Consider the following 13,774-nt stretch of genomic DNA (forward strand, 5'->3'; position numbering starts at 1 on the left):
AATTGTTCCTTCTAGGAGTTGACCTGAGTTCAAAGTTCAACTAAATACATGCTTCTAAAACAAGATGGCCGCCAGGAGATGTAGGAGGTATTAAATATTATTTCATTTTTGGAAAATTAACACATTTTAAGAGAAAATTAGTTTAAGAAATTTTCATTGCATAGAAAAGATTGATAACGTAAAAATGTTCAACATCAGGAAATCCTTGTAAAGAATTAATCAAAATTTGATTTGTATTAGATTTGCTTTACTGTGGTAAATTTACAACATTACAAATGAAAGCAAACCAATAATTTACCAAAATACCTTAAACTTACTCACCCTAAATAAAGGGGTCGAAGTCTCTGCCCTCATTTCTAAAATGAAACCTCAGGACGGTTCTGCAGCCCGTTTTGTTTGTTTTGTGTTGAGTGATGTGACTGGCTGGCCAACAGCTGCTGGGGACCAAAGATGAGTCGATGAAGAAAGGAGAGGCAGAAGGCCAAAGAAAAGAAAGAGACAAAAGTTTTGTAGTAAAGAAGAGCTGATGTGACGGACGGATGGCGGTAAGGAGACGACGTCTGTCCGTGTGGAGGGAGGGAACGAAAGATGGATGAGGTCAGAAACAGAGAGCAGCGTCTGAAATACGACTGAAAAGGCTGGGGAGTAACTAGTTACATTTACTTGAGAATGTTTTTTGAAAAAAAGAAATTACTTTTCAGAGTATTTTTGTTATGTTGTGCTATGTCCTTGAGTAATTTTATTTTGAAGTATCTCTTCTCTTACTTGAGTGAAATTTTTGGCTACTTTGCCCGACTCTCTTATTATGACATCACTAGAAGTACACAGACATTGTCAAATACACATCAGCGTATTACAGCCGTTGTAGATAAAATGTACAATAAGGAGAAAGTAAGGAAACATTTAAATAAATTTCCACCAACACATTTTGAGATTTCTGAAGAAATTTTCTAGAAAAGAACTTTTCTCAAAAGATTTTCTCAATTTGAAAAGTGGAAAATTTACTAGAAAGAAACTCAGAAATTTTGAGATTAATTTCAGAAATGTTTTGATGGGTTCTTCTGTATCCATCAATCTGGAATTTTCTTTTCATATTTTATATTAAATGACTTCCTGTTGCATGAGTACTTTATCCTAAAGCTAAACATTGAAGTGTTTGTCACTTACAGGAATGAGATTTGACTCTTTACACAGAACAGGGGAGGTTGTGTGTCTGGCAGATGGTCAGTACTGCACGCCCACACACACACACACACACACACGCACGCCCACACACACACGCACGCCCACACACACACACACGCCCACACACACACCCACACACACACACACCCACAGAGCTGAATCCCTCAGGGTCATATAATAGGTGCTGTGGTCGTTGTGGAGGAATCCACATTCTGTCTGGTCCGACGTTCCTCAGATAAACGTCTCTCCTCTCAGCGCTGAGCGGCCCGACCCGGTCCAGCACGACCCGGCCAGCTGCTGGTTCCCTTAAAGCTGCATTTGCATTTTCATTGACATTCATCGGCAGCAGCCGACGGCCCTGAGACCCCCGACTGTTCGATTGGGTTGGACTTTGTTTTAAATCAGATGTTTTACAAACTGCTAACTCTGTCGATGTTCATCCATATCAAACATCATCAGTTAAACTGCAGCCTGTCATAAATGAAGCTGTTTTCAAGTCCTACTAAATTATCCACTTGTTAAAGTTTAGCTATTTGTACCAAAGCTTCACATTAAAAAGAATAGAGATGTTCTGGCCCTGGGCCTTGTGGGCTGGGTTGCAGGTAGTTCTGGTCCGTTGATTGGAGCACAGAGTATTTAAACCTGGCCGTCTTCACCTTCTGGGTCGCCATGGCGTTCGCTCTGCCGCTTGATGCTTGTGGTGTTTTGTTGCCAGGCCTCAGCTCTCCTCCTTTTGCACATCTGAGTTTGTCTTTGTTTTTGCTCTTCTGTACTTCCATATGCACTCACACACCACATCCAAGCATTTGCATTACACCACTGATACTGGCATCCACCATCCACTGTGGATTGAGTTAATAAATATTGAGCCAGTCGTAACAGGAGAAAAGAAAAACTTTTGTTTTGCAAAAGTAAAGGTCCGCCCACCTCTTCCTCAGTTCTTACTGTTCATTATCTCACAGTAAATTGTCTGAAATAACTTTATATAATCGGTTTTCACCTGATGCCAATTAGACACAAAATTTTACCAAATAAATTTGGTCTAGTTTGTGGTGCAATTATGTTAGCTCACTTTAAATTAGACAAAACTAACTTACAAGTTAGCAATAAGAAGAAGCTTGTTTTATGTAAATATTTCCTTAGTGTTGATGGAAAAGTTACTGGCAGATTATTTTATTTAAAGAAGATATTTTTCACCATGTCATAAGTGAAATAATCTGCCAATACGATTAGAACTCATTCATCAGTTTTAAGGACTTTTTGACTTAAAACAAGCTGCTATGTTTTGCTGAAAAGCTACTTATCAGTTAGTTTTCTCTTATTTCAAATGAACTGATACAATTTGCATTAGAAACTAAATCAAACTTGGTAAGATTTTATGTTTTTTCAGTGTGAAATCTGGGAGTAGTGATGGACTCAGATATGAATCTGCAGAGTCACATAAATACAGTTACAAAGTCAGCCTTCTACCACCTGGAAACATTTCCAGGATAAATATTTTCAAATTTATTGATTCACTCAATGAAAAAATACTGGAGGAAATTATAAAATCTACAATCCTGACAATAAAGATGTTTTTAAACATCATGTTATTGAACTTATTGACAATACAAAATTTAGTTCATGACAAAAAATTGATAAACAATAAATACAGATGCTTAAGTAACACACACACACACACACACACACACACACACACGCTCTGGTTTTGCTGAGATCAGGACTGAGAGCTCCCAGCTTGTCTGTGGTTTTTATGTTATTTTAGTTTGTACGATGTGACTAACTGCTGCATGCAGAGTGATTCAGAGCAGATGATACATCCGTCATCCTCACATCGCAGAAAAATGTGAACAGAACCCATCCTGTGTTTTCCCAGCAGTGCACATCTTTTTCCTCACTGTGTGTTTTTGGGCCAGCAGGCGACGACTTCCTTCAGGAACTCAAAATAAAGTCGCAGGGAGGGAAGTTGCTGCTGTTTGATTCATATTTTTTCCATCCTCTCTGATTTGGATACAAATAGGTTGTGAAATATTTTTAAGAATTTTCAAAAAGCCAACATTTTGTGTAATCTAATTGCAAACTTGCTGGAGCGCTTTACATCCTAACACTACATAAAAGACCTCTAGAGCTGAAGCGATTCATCAGATTAAACACAATTAATCCAATTAGTCAATTATTGGAATTGATAATCATAAATTAAGCCCAAACTGCACAAAAAATATACAAACATTTTGAATATAAGATGGAAAAAAACCTTTTTCTGTAAATATGTTTTACCCTAAATGACTCAAGTGGAAAGTTTTATCTCCATTTTCTTCAAATCAACTAAAGAAAATCTATTATGGCATTTTAGGCAATAACATGTTTATTTTCTTGAAATATTTGTGCATTTCCTTATTTTAATGTATTTCTAACACTGAATAAAAAGACTGAAGTGGTTAATTGAAAAATCTTTTTCTCTGATTAATCGATTAATCATCAGAATAATCAACTACTAGAATAATTGCTAGTTGCAGTCCTGTGCTCCTTATTACTTATTTACCATTTTTATTTTAAGAATAAATTTTGAATAGAAATGTGATGGATAAAATGCAGAACTTTTATCAGTGTTCAAATTTTTTGCTCAGATTAATGTAAATGTGTGTTTAAAGACAAACTTTGAATTAAAAAAATGCAGAAATCTCCATGTGGAAGAGTTTCTACTCCAGAGGCTTCTCAGTTTAAAATAATCAACGTTAGATGGTGCTGTATGTCTGAATTCACTAAAATAATCATTATTTATGTTGCTGTGTGTTTGGAGACATAATTAAAACATAAAAATCTGCCCTTCAGGCGTGACATGTGGTGTTTAAATGCTTCGTGTTGTTGTAATTACGGATAGATAATGATGACTTCTGTTTCCCTGCAGGGCACTTTGTTGGTTTGTATTGTGATTGTTTGACAGATAATCCCAGTTTGGTTTATCTGGGTGTGGTAACTGTTGTCTCAAACACTGTTTTTGTGCGTTGACTCAGAAAAACACAATCTTACAGAGGAATTTCTGACTCATTTCTATTGCTAGTTTCTTAGTGCACTTGAATTAAGACAAAACTCAGAACAACTCTGTTAACTAAATGAAACCTGGAGATGTAGGTATCACTTATTCAGTGCAGCGCCACAGCGAAGGAAAAACCATTGAAGAAAAACTCAAACCACTTGCAGTGTTCTTTGTTTTTCACTGTCTGCGTAGGCTATGCTACGCTACACGCCGGCCCGTTGCCATAGCAACTAACAGACAACAGGTTTACTAGTGTATCAGGATTCAACATCAAAAAACGCTCAAACATTTCCCACAAAAACAACAGAACATTCGGTACATAACAGCTGTAGAATAGAATAGAATAGAATAGAATAGAAGTACTTTATTCATCCCAGCAGGGAAATTACTTCGCAATTGCAGCATAAAGACAAGACACAGTAACAACTAGTTGTAGATAAAATAAAATAAATATAAAATATAAAATGCAACTTAAGAGCGGTCCTTACAGAGATTCAAAAAATGCAGATATGTTTATGTAATGTATGTACAGCAAGTGTGCCACAGTGCAGTTGTATGTTTTCAGGCTTGATGAATATTTTGCGATTATTAATAAGTGATTGCTGTGGTGGATTAGCTACCACTGCTATTAGCTAAGCTAACACAGCGGTGGTGGATTAGCTGATGTAAACACCTGCTCTACCGATGATGTGTCAGAGTTGTTGTGCTGGTTGCCTGTTTTTAATTTTTTTAACTGAAGCGAAACACTAGTCATCGTTAGCGAGCAGCTTCTCGCCCTCCAGACGGGGGTGAGGTCTCACACTGCAACAGGCGCATAAGAGATTGTTTAAGTCAATAATTCCTTAATAATGATTAAAAGGTACTTGGTCCACTGGCAGATTATTTCATTTATAAAACTGGAAAAATGTCTTGATATAAACACTTTGGCTGCTTTTTAACATGAAGGGTCCTTTATAAATAAAATTGATTGAAATAATCTGCCAGTGCATCTAGTACCTTTTCGTCAATATTAAGGAATTATTGATTTAAACAAGCTCCTATATCCTGCTGAAAAGTTATCAGCTAATTTTGTCTCATTTAAAATATACTAAGATATTTTCTCTAGAAACTAGACTAAAAATACTTGGAAAGATTTTGCGTTTTTGCAGTGTGTGACCTTATTTCTCTCCCAGAAAGCTCACCACGTTTTTATTTTTTATTTTTTTTACGTTGATCATGCTTCTTGTATTTTCTCTGCACTTTTCCAGAGTTGAGGATGATGGCTGAGGGGCGTTTTGCCAGTCTGCCCAGGTCGCTACATGCACATCATCACACTATGGGAGGAGGCTCCGCCCACTCTGGAGGCCCCGGCTCCGCCCATGGCGTCTCCCCCAGAAAACTCAACATCCCCATGGATCTGCACGGCTCCAATCCCTGGTAATCCTCACTTTTTTGCTCAATTTATTCCCTCTAATTTAACGTGAGCTTAGTGTTTCTGTCATGCAGCATCCCTTCAGGTCAGGAGATTCCTGCTGCAGCCTACCAGTCGGTCTCACTGCACGGGACGCTGCCTCGTCGCAGGAGAGGCGGAGCCAACGTCAGCCATAGCGACCAGGCATGGGACCTGAAGACCAATCAGACACAGCCGTTACTTTCCGGGAAGGCATCAGTGCCTGCGGGGCTCGTCCTGCAGCCCGCCGCGTCCTCGCTGGCTCAGAATATCAGCGATGATTTCAAGAGTTGCAGGTAAACAAGCACAAACATATTACTGTGTTTTTATAGTTTTATATTTTCAACGTCAAACTGTGGTTTTTGATGAATATTCTGTCCAGATAAGCCATAAAATGCACACTGAAGTTGGAGAATCTAACTCATTCATCTGGTTGTTTTGTAATTTGATGATTAAGGCAAAGAATATTTTCACACGGGATCACTAAACGTGATAATAAAAATGTTTCAGCTCAATTATTTATTGTCAGCAGCTGTTTTATCAAATTTGAGGCTGAAATTTATTACTTTATTATGCCCAAATCTGAGTAACTTAAATCTAATTTTCTATGCACTCATTTATAGATTATAGATTAACAAATGTGTTTATTTTATTTATGAGTTTACTTATATTCAGTTATATCTGAATTACTTTCGTCACTCTTAGGTGTATGTCAGTTTTATATAAATGTATTTATTTTATAGCCTATGGTAATATTTGTATTATTAATATTTAACACCTGGGATTGAGGAGCTTTGGAACTAATAAGCAATAATCGCACAGGGATCAATAAAGGATATTCTATTCTATTATTCTTTTCTATTTAAAGGGGCGACTGGAAAGTCTAAAAATGAGCTTGTTCATATTTTGTCACATCACGACCACAAGCTTCCTTACGTTTTATTTTATTGTTATTTTATGTGATAAACTGACACAAAGCAGGGCGTAATTGCAGAGTGGAAAGGACAGCAGACATCGGCTTCACACGGGGGAACCAGCTGGGTCGGGCGAAGAACCCGTCATAACGGTTCTGGTTCGCCAAAGTTTGGTGTTGGAAAAGTTTGAAAACTTCTCTTGAAAGTTCTTCAAAGTGAACTCTGCAAATCAGAGCCGGGTGCAGATAGAGAGGGTTGTAAACGGAGCCCTGGGGGGAGCAGTTATCTAATCTTCAGAGCGAATCCTCTCATCCCCCTCATCACGTCCTCCCATCTCTCTGAGTCGGGGGTCGGTTTACGGCTCCCTGCGCGCCGTTGCACGCCGTGGCCTCCGGCGCTCGGGGAACCTTTGTAGGTCGGGGTGTGGCGGGTTTGATCACGGATTGCTCTGGACTCTTTGTCTGCTTTCTCTTCATCGGTGGATCCATTTCAGACATGCGGCAGAAGGATTCGTCCGGGTCGAGTTCAGCCTCTGCAGGTGGCCGGGTTCTTCTACCTGCGGGAAGCTGTCGGGTTTATTTCAGCGACAAGGCAGCTCAGAGTGACTCACAGCAATAAAAACATCATTAAGAAACGAGCAATAAACATCACATTTTGTCAAAAATCATCAATGCGCAAAAAATATGTTGATCAGTGTTTCAGTTATTCATTTAATCAAAGTCACAGGTGAGATTTTAGCCCAATTTAAACAGGCAGCTTTATACAAAATCAACTTTTTGAGCTGTATATCATGTTATAATGTTATTAAATCCTTCAGACTAGCCAGCAGCAATTAGCAAATACCTGGTGGAGCTGCTGATCTCATTACAGGAGCTGCTGCTCAGAGCAATGCTGGTAAAAATGTTGATAGAGGAGCCATGTTGGGACGACTTCCTGGAGGCGGAGCTTCAGAAATAGCAGGAGATTTTAAATAGACAGAGGCCCAATTTCAAGGGGTTAAATCAGGAAGTGAACTTGTTTAAAGTGATAACTGAATCTGGAAACTTTTACATGGGACAGAAGGAAATGGCCAGTGAAGTTTCTGAAAGTCCCAAATGTAACAGTTGTGTTTTTATTTGTGTTATCGCTCAAATTTTAGTCTAAAATACTAGAATTTCCACAGAGCTTTCTATGTTTCTCAGTCAGATGGCATCATTTCTAGTTTTAAATTAAGTTTTATTACCAAGTGTTTGAGTGGCTGTTTTTAAAGCATTGTTACTTTTACTCAAGTACAATTTTTCTGCCCTCCTCTGTCAGTTTGAATTGGCAGGTTCATTGAACTTGGAATTATAAATAGTTATAAATATTTTTCTTCTGAATTAATATTTAATATGAAGGATATAGTTTTCATAAGTATGATTTTAAAGACACAATATTTCTGGGGGTGGGAGCAGTGGCCCCCAATTGTCCTCCTGTAGATCCGCCCCTGTGTTTTACCCAAAGTGATTAGTTAGGATCTGCTTCCTTTCTAGATGTTAAATTCTATTAACTCCAGATATTTGTGTCTCTAGAGAAGCTTGAAGAAATGAATCATAGTTTGTTTTTCCATTAAAACCATACGTCAGTCTTGACTTTCATTCCTCTGCTGCTGATTGACCTGTGACCCCTGACCTTGTGGTGCACCAGCTCCTCATTGGTCGGTTTGTTTTCTCTTGACCTCTGTGGGCAGCTTGCAGACCACCAGGACAGGAGGAGGGGCAGCAGAAAAGACACAGACAGAGAGATCTGTGCTGACGTCCAGATCATTTCAGCTTCATATCTGTTTGATTATATCTGAATTTCTCTTCGTTTAAAATCAAACTGGATCAACATAAAATGAGAGATTTGGAATTGTCCCGTTTTCATTTGAAAAACCGGATTTCATGTGTTGCTATCAATGCACTGCACTAAGTTCCCACAGCAAGCCTGGATGCTCAGTTCCAATCTTTTGCTGAAATTCAATTTTATTTTTTGTTTGTTTTAAAAAAAATCATGCACAGAAGAACACTGAACATTGTCAAAAAAAGACAAAACTAACAAGAAACTTTTAAGCAAGACAGGAACTTCTCTTCAGTCAACAATTACTTAATGTTGATGAAAAAAGCTCTAGTTTTACTGGCAGATTATTTCACTTCTTTCACAAGTGACAGGCCTTGCGCCGTTACCTAGCAACCCCAGGCAAGTCCAGCCCGTTACCTAGCAACCCAGTTCCAGTTCCACTGGCAGATTATTTCACTTCAAACGAGACATTCTTCCCATGTTTTTAGTGAAATAATGTCCCACTGGAACAAATACTTTTTCATCAATATTAGGGAATTATTCACAACAAACAAGCTCCTATATATTGCTGAAAAGTTGGTTTGTTGGTTTTGTCCTATTTCAAATGTACTAAGATATTTACACTGGAAACTTCAGAAAATACTTGGTGAGATTTTTTGTTTTTATAGTGAGATATTTCAAAACCTTTTCCCTGCTGAAGAATGTGGAATACAATCAGAAGACATTATTAATAACAGTAATAAATGATGCCATGTAATAATGAATGGAAACCGATTTATTTTTGTAGTTATTTTGTAGTGTTTGGTGCTGGAAAAGTTTGAAAACTTACCTTGAGATACTTGAAAAGTGCTTGAATTTTAACAGCTTAATGTCTTCTCTTGTACGAAGTAAATAAAACTTGGTAATTTAGTTTAAGAGAAATGCTCCACCTCATTTGAAGGATGTTGTGTTTGTGTGTGTAATGGAAACCCGCTGACCCCTAGAGGCGGTCTGCAGGTACTGCATGCAGCTGTTGGATCCGCTGCCAGCCTAAAGCCAGCTGTGGTCATGCTGAGTGCGGTGCGGTGAGCGGCAAAGAACAACAGTAGCCAGAAAAAGATTGTGGTGAGCTCTTCATGCTTCAGCCGGTCCCTGCTCTTTATTTTCATCCTCTTCGTCGCCTCGGCTCGTTCAGTCCTTCCTTTCTGCTGCCGCTGCCTCTGTTGCAGATTGTTCTTGTGGTTGTAGAAGCAGGAAAATTCAGTGTTGCTTGTTGTTTTCAGCACGAAAAAGAAATACTGATATAGCAGTGGTCAGTTTGTCTAGTCTGAAAAGTCTTGGCTGAACCGTTTTGCACATATTTGGTTTAACTTGTACAGAGAAAATCACTCACCTGGAAAACAAAGGGACATTCTGCGGCAGGAGTGTTTTCCTTACACTAAACTTTTTATTTCTACTTTAGTAATTTTATCATGAAGTATTTCTACTCTGACTTGAGCAAAATGTCTGGATTTTTTTTTCCCACTGAATGAAAAACAAAATTTTTTTTACCGAAAAATCACCAGACACAGACTCACACCTGATGTTTCTGTTAAAGTTTCATCAGTTTTTTATTGAAAGAAACTGATTTGGAAGAAATTCTCTTTTGCCTGATTTTGTTATTTTTTTTATATGGATTATTGTCATTTTGGTTTTTAAAATACCAAAATTTCCACTTGACTTCTATACTACTCAGCCTCTGAGTGAATGTCTTGGATGACAACTTTCTTCTCTTACTTGAGTATAATTTTTAATACCCACCTCGGCTTAAAGTCGACCTTTTGACCTTTGCAGATTCACATGGGGAGGTAACGGAGGGAATTTCCCTCATTTGAGAAGATTCATTTTGAGGTGGGTGTTGTCTGTCCAGGGTGATTTCCACGCTGCAGTCACGCTGGTTGATGTGGTCAGGGTTTCGGGTCTCACACCAGAGCGGCACACAAACGGCGACGCCAAGAAATAAAAAAACATCCGCTCTTTCTATCGGCTGCATTCAGGTGGAAAAGCCATGATGGCTCCGTTTTTGTACTGTAACATCAGGGTCTTCAGTAGGGCTGAAACGATTGATCAAAAATAATCATGATTAATCAGTTAGTGAAATCAACTAATTTAGTTATCGATTAATCGTTAACTGGAGTATTCAAACTCAAAAAAGGCAATTAGCGCAAATAAACAAAGAGCTGTAATTAAACCAAAACATACATTTTGGACTGAATATGAAAAAAGCTTTGTAAATATTTTCTACCAAAAACTCTAAGTGGAAATTTTAAACATTTAGTAACAATTGTCTTGTTGCTGAAAATGTTCTGTACAAATAAAATGACCTTTTAGCTTCACCTGGTTCAAATTATGTGGAATAAGATTTATGCAGCTTTTGTATCCAATTATTAATCAGTTAATCCAAAATATAATCAGTTGATTAGCCCTTACACTGTATTGATATTAAGATAAAAGTTTATTTAGCTGCAGATTCATCCTTTGCTGCAAATAATCAAGTGTTCACTACATGTAAAATCTTTACTTTTTATTTAAAAATTTAATTTAATTGTTTATTTGCGTCTTTTGATGTATTTCGTAATTAGCAATAAATCAACGAGACTTTGTTATTCATTTTATTTGTTGTTTCTGTTGTTTTGTTTATTCATTTTGTATATTTAAAATGTCTCCCAGTTCTAGTCTTTAATTAATTAGTTCATTTATTTACATACTTGAAAATGGTCTCAAAATAACAATATTATTGTTCAGGGGCTCCAGTACTATTTCTAATATTGCATTAAAAAAAGGTATAAATGGTGAATGAAAAGTCTGTAGAAAGTGTAAATTTTTATGTCCGATAGAATTTAAATGGTGGCAAACCAATCAGATGACAACCAGAAGTAACCATGGCAACCGTGGGGGATAATCTGTCAACAGCTTCACTGTTACTGAGATAAAAACACCTGCCGTGTCACAGTACAGCCTCACAACGAACGCTGATGGCTGCAGGAACAGGGAAGCCGGTCAAACCTGGTGGAGGGAACTGAAAATATCCTCCAACCCTGGGAGAGAGAGGATCTAAAATATGGGTGGAGGTTCACCTTTTACCTGGGAAACTACTTCAAACAGAAAGCCCGACGGAGCTTTTTTGCAACACTTTTAGCAGCACATACACAAGGATGATTGACAGCGCTATGACCCTCCTCCTGGCTCTGATTGGTTTAGTTGTGTAGATTCCTATAGTACAGGGGTTGGGAACTCCAGGCCTCGAGAGCCGGTCTCCTGCAACTTTTAGATGTATCTCAGCTTCAACACACCTGAATCCAGCAGCTGAATGACCTCCTCAGTGCAGTCAGGTTCTCCAGAGTCCTGCTAATGACCTCATTATTTTACTCAGGTGTGTTGAAGCTGAGATGCATCTAAAAGTCGCAGGAGAGCGACTCTCGAGGCCTGGAGTTCATTACCCCTGCTATAGTAGCTCAGGGAGGAAGTAAATTCATTTTTCCACTGATTACCTGTCTTATGGAATAATTTAATGACTCTGTGACAGTTTTAACAGATTCTGATTAAATAGAAAAACCTTTTTAAATAAAATTTACATTTTGTAGTTTTAAAGAAGTTCAGCAGCAATTCTGATGAATTGTAGTTGTATGAAGGATTGACTCAGGCAACCTGAAATCCAAGCCACAGTTTTTGTCACTAATTTCCTTCCACTCCACAACCAAACGTTGTTTTATCACATAAAAACCCAATAAAATACATTGTTTATGGTTGTACTGTGACTAAATCTACACACAAACATTAAGGTGCATGGATACTTTTGCAAACTGCTGTAAGAAGATCAGCATTTTCCAACCTTCAGCGACGTGCAGGTCGTTTGTGTGCGCTGTGTGTTTCTGCTGATCTGCTGCAGGGCGTGTCGGGACACGCTCTGATCTCCAGACCTGCAACAGGATCAGCTTCCTCATCTTTTGGTGCAGGTCTTGAAAGCCGCCTGAGAGGCTGAGCAATCTGCGGCGAATAAACGGCCCCAGTCTGCTGTGAATGGGCCCCTCTGTGCTAAATCCTGCTCATTATGTGGAGCTATATTAACACTAAGAGGGGTTGGGGATAAACATATCTGGTTTGGTAAGAAATGAGCTGTGCTGATATTCCCGTGGGAACAGCATTCCAAGCCGAGGGGATCTGAACTAGCAACCTTCCCAATGTAGTGGTGGATTTGAGCTGATTACGGCTTTCACTGAGCCCCTTGAAGTCTCCAGTGGAGAAAGCTGCAGTAATTCTCCAAATACATTCATAACAGGCTGAAATGTTTCTACGGTCAAAAAAAATGTGAGCAAAACACACCAGAAAGATGTTTTAATCTCACTGCAAAAACACAAAATCTCACCAACAGGTTCAGTTTCTACTGCAAATATCGTAGTAAATTTGAAATAAGAAAAAATTCCCAAGTAACTTTCAGGAAGATATTGGAGTTTACTTTAAGTAAATAACTTCTTACTACTGATGGAAAACTACTAACTAAAACTACTAATAACTGAAACTACTAATAACTAAAACTACTAATAACTAAAAAATGCTAGACAATACAACTAAAGAACTTATCATGATGTAATCGTTACATATCAGTTTACATCCCTGTCGATATTGATAATTAGTTTTCAGGTTTTTGTTTTAAATATCTGAAATACTGCCATCTGCTGGTGTGACTTTTCCTGTTTTTATTTACAGTTTTCGCTCCACTGTGTTGTTTCTGATTTCTAAGCATCTTTGAGAATGTGTTCTTGTGTTATTATTACCATTATACTGCTTTAAAATAAACTCAAAACAACAATATTATTGTTTATATTAATATTATAACTTTTTATCATCCAGCAAAATGTGTAATTGTGACAGAACTAATTTCAGTATTTGCTCTAGAAACTAGACCAAGAATACTTTGTGTTTTTGCAGTGTGTGTTTTTAAACTGCTCCCAGATAAAACTGCTGCTAGATGGGTTGTTTTTGGTGCAGTTTTTAGATGAAGACTGCACTAAAAGCTGGTGCTTCTGCTTAAAGCGTGTGTGTTTGTGTGCTGTAACCTCTGTGTGAAAGTGCCAGCGGAGTAGGAGCGGCGGCTGTGATGTGTGTGACGGTGGGGGAGGAGTGAAAGGAGGTCGGACGTGTTTACCGCTCAGAGGTCGGACCAGAGAGCCAACTCGACTTTAAACTCCACAGCCCAGATGGTTTTTGGTTTCATTTCTCTGAAACTTTAAGGAAAACATTTGCAGTTTGGGGTTTTCCTAACCATGCTTTGGACATGCATGGACTCATAGAACAGCTGTGAAAACGTTTCGGGCATCAGCCGAAGTAAAAGGAGCAACATCAGCACCAGTTGGAGTCACCTGGACCGAGCCTCCGGGTCCGACCCATCGGGAT

The 13,774-nt window shown here is 38.3% G+C and overlaps 1 protein-coding gene across 3 annotated transcripts in view; it reads left to right on the forward strand.

The window, feature by feature from the left end:
* Positions 1-13,774, forward strand: part of bcar3 (BCAR3 adaptor protein, NSP family member) — a 76,671-nt gene that overhangs the window by 32,340 nt on the left and 30,557 nt on the right. For 2 of the 3 annotated variants that reach the window (XM_044130581.1, XM_044130582.1), the window contains 2 exons: positions 5,470-5,638; positions 5,708-5,947. In XM_044130581.1, the coding sequence (XP_043986516.1) occupies positions 5,470-5,638; positions 5,708-5,947 (409 nt within the window). Of the gene's footprint in view, positions 1-40; positions 88-5,469; positions 5,639-5,707; positions 5,948-13,774 lie in introns of those variants that run through there. The other variant, XM_044130583.1, reaches the window with a different exon arrangement.

Source organism: Gambusia affinis, linkage group LG10 (genome assembly GCF_019740435.1).
Source record: "Gambusia affinis linkage group LG10, SWU_Gaff_1.0, whole genome shotgun sequence".
NCBI classification, from domain to species: domain Eukaryota; kingdom Metazoa; phylum Chordata; class Actinopteri; order Cyprinodontiformes; family Poeciliidae; genus Gambusia; species Gambusia affinis.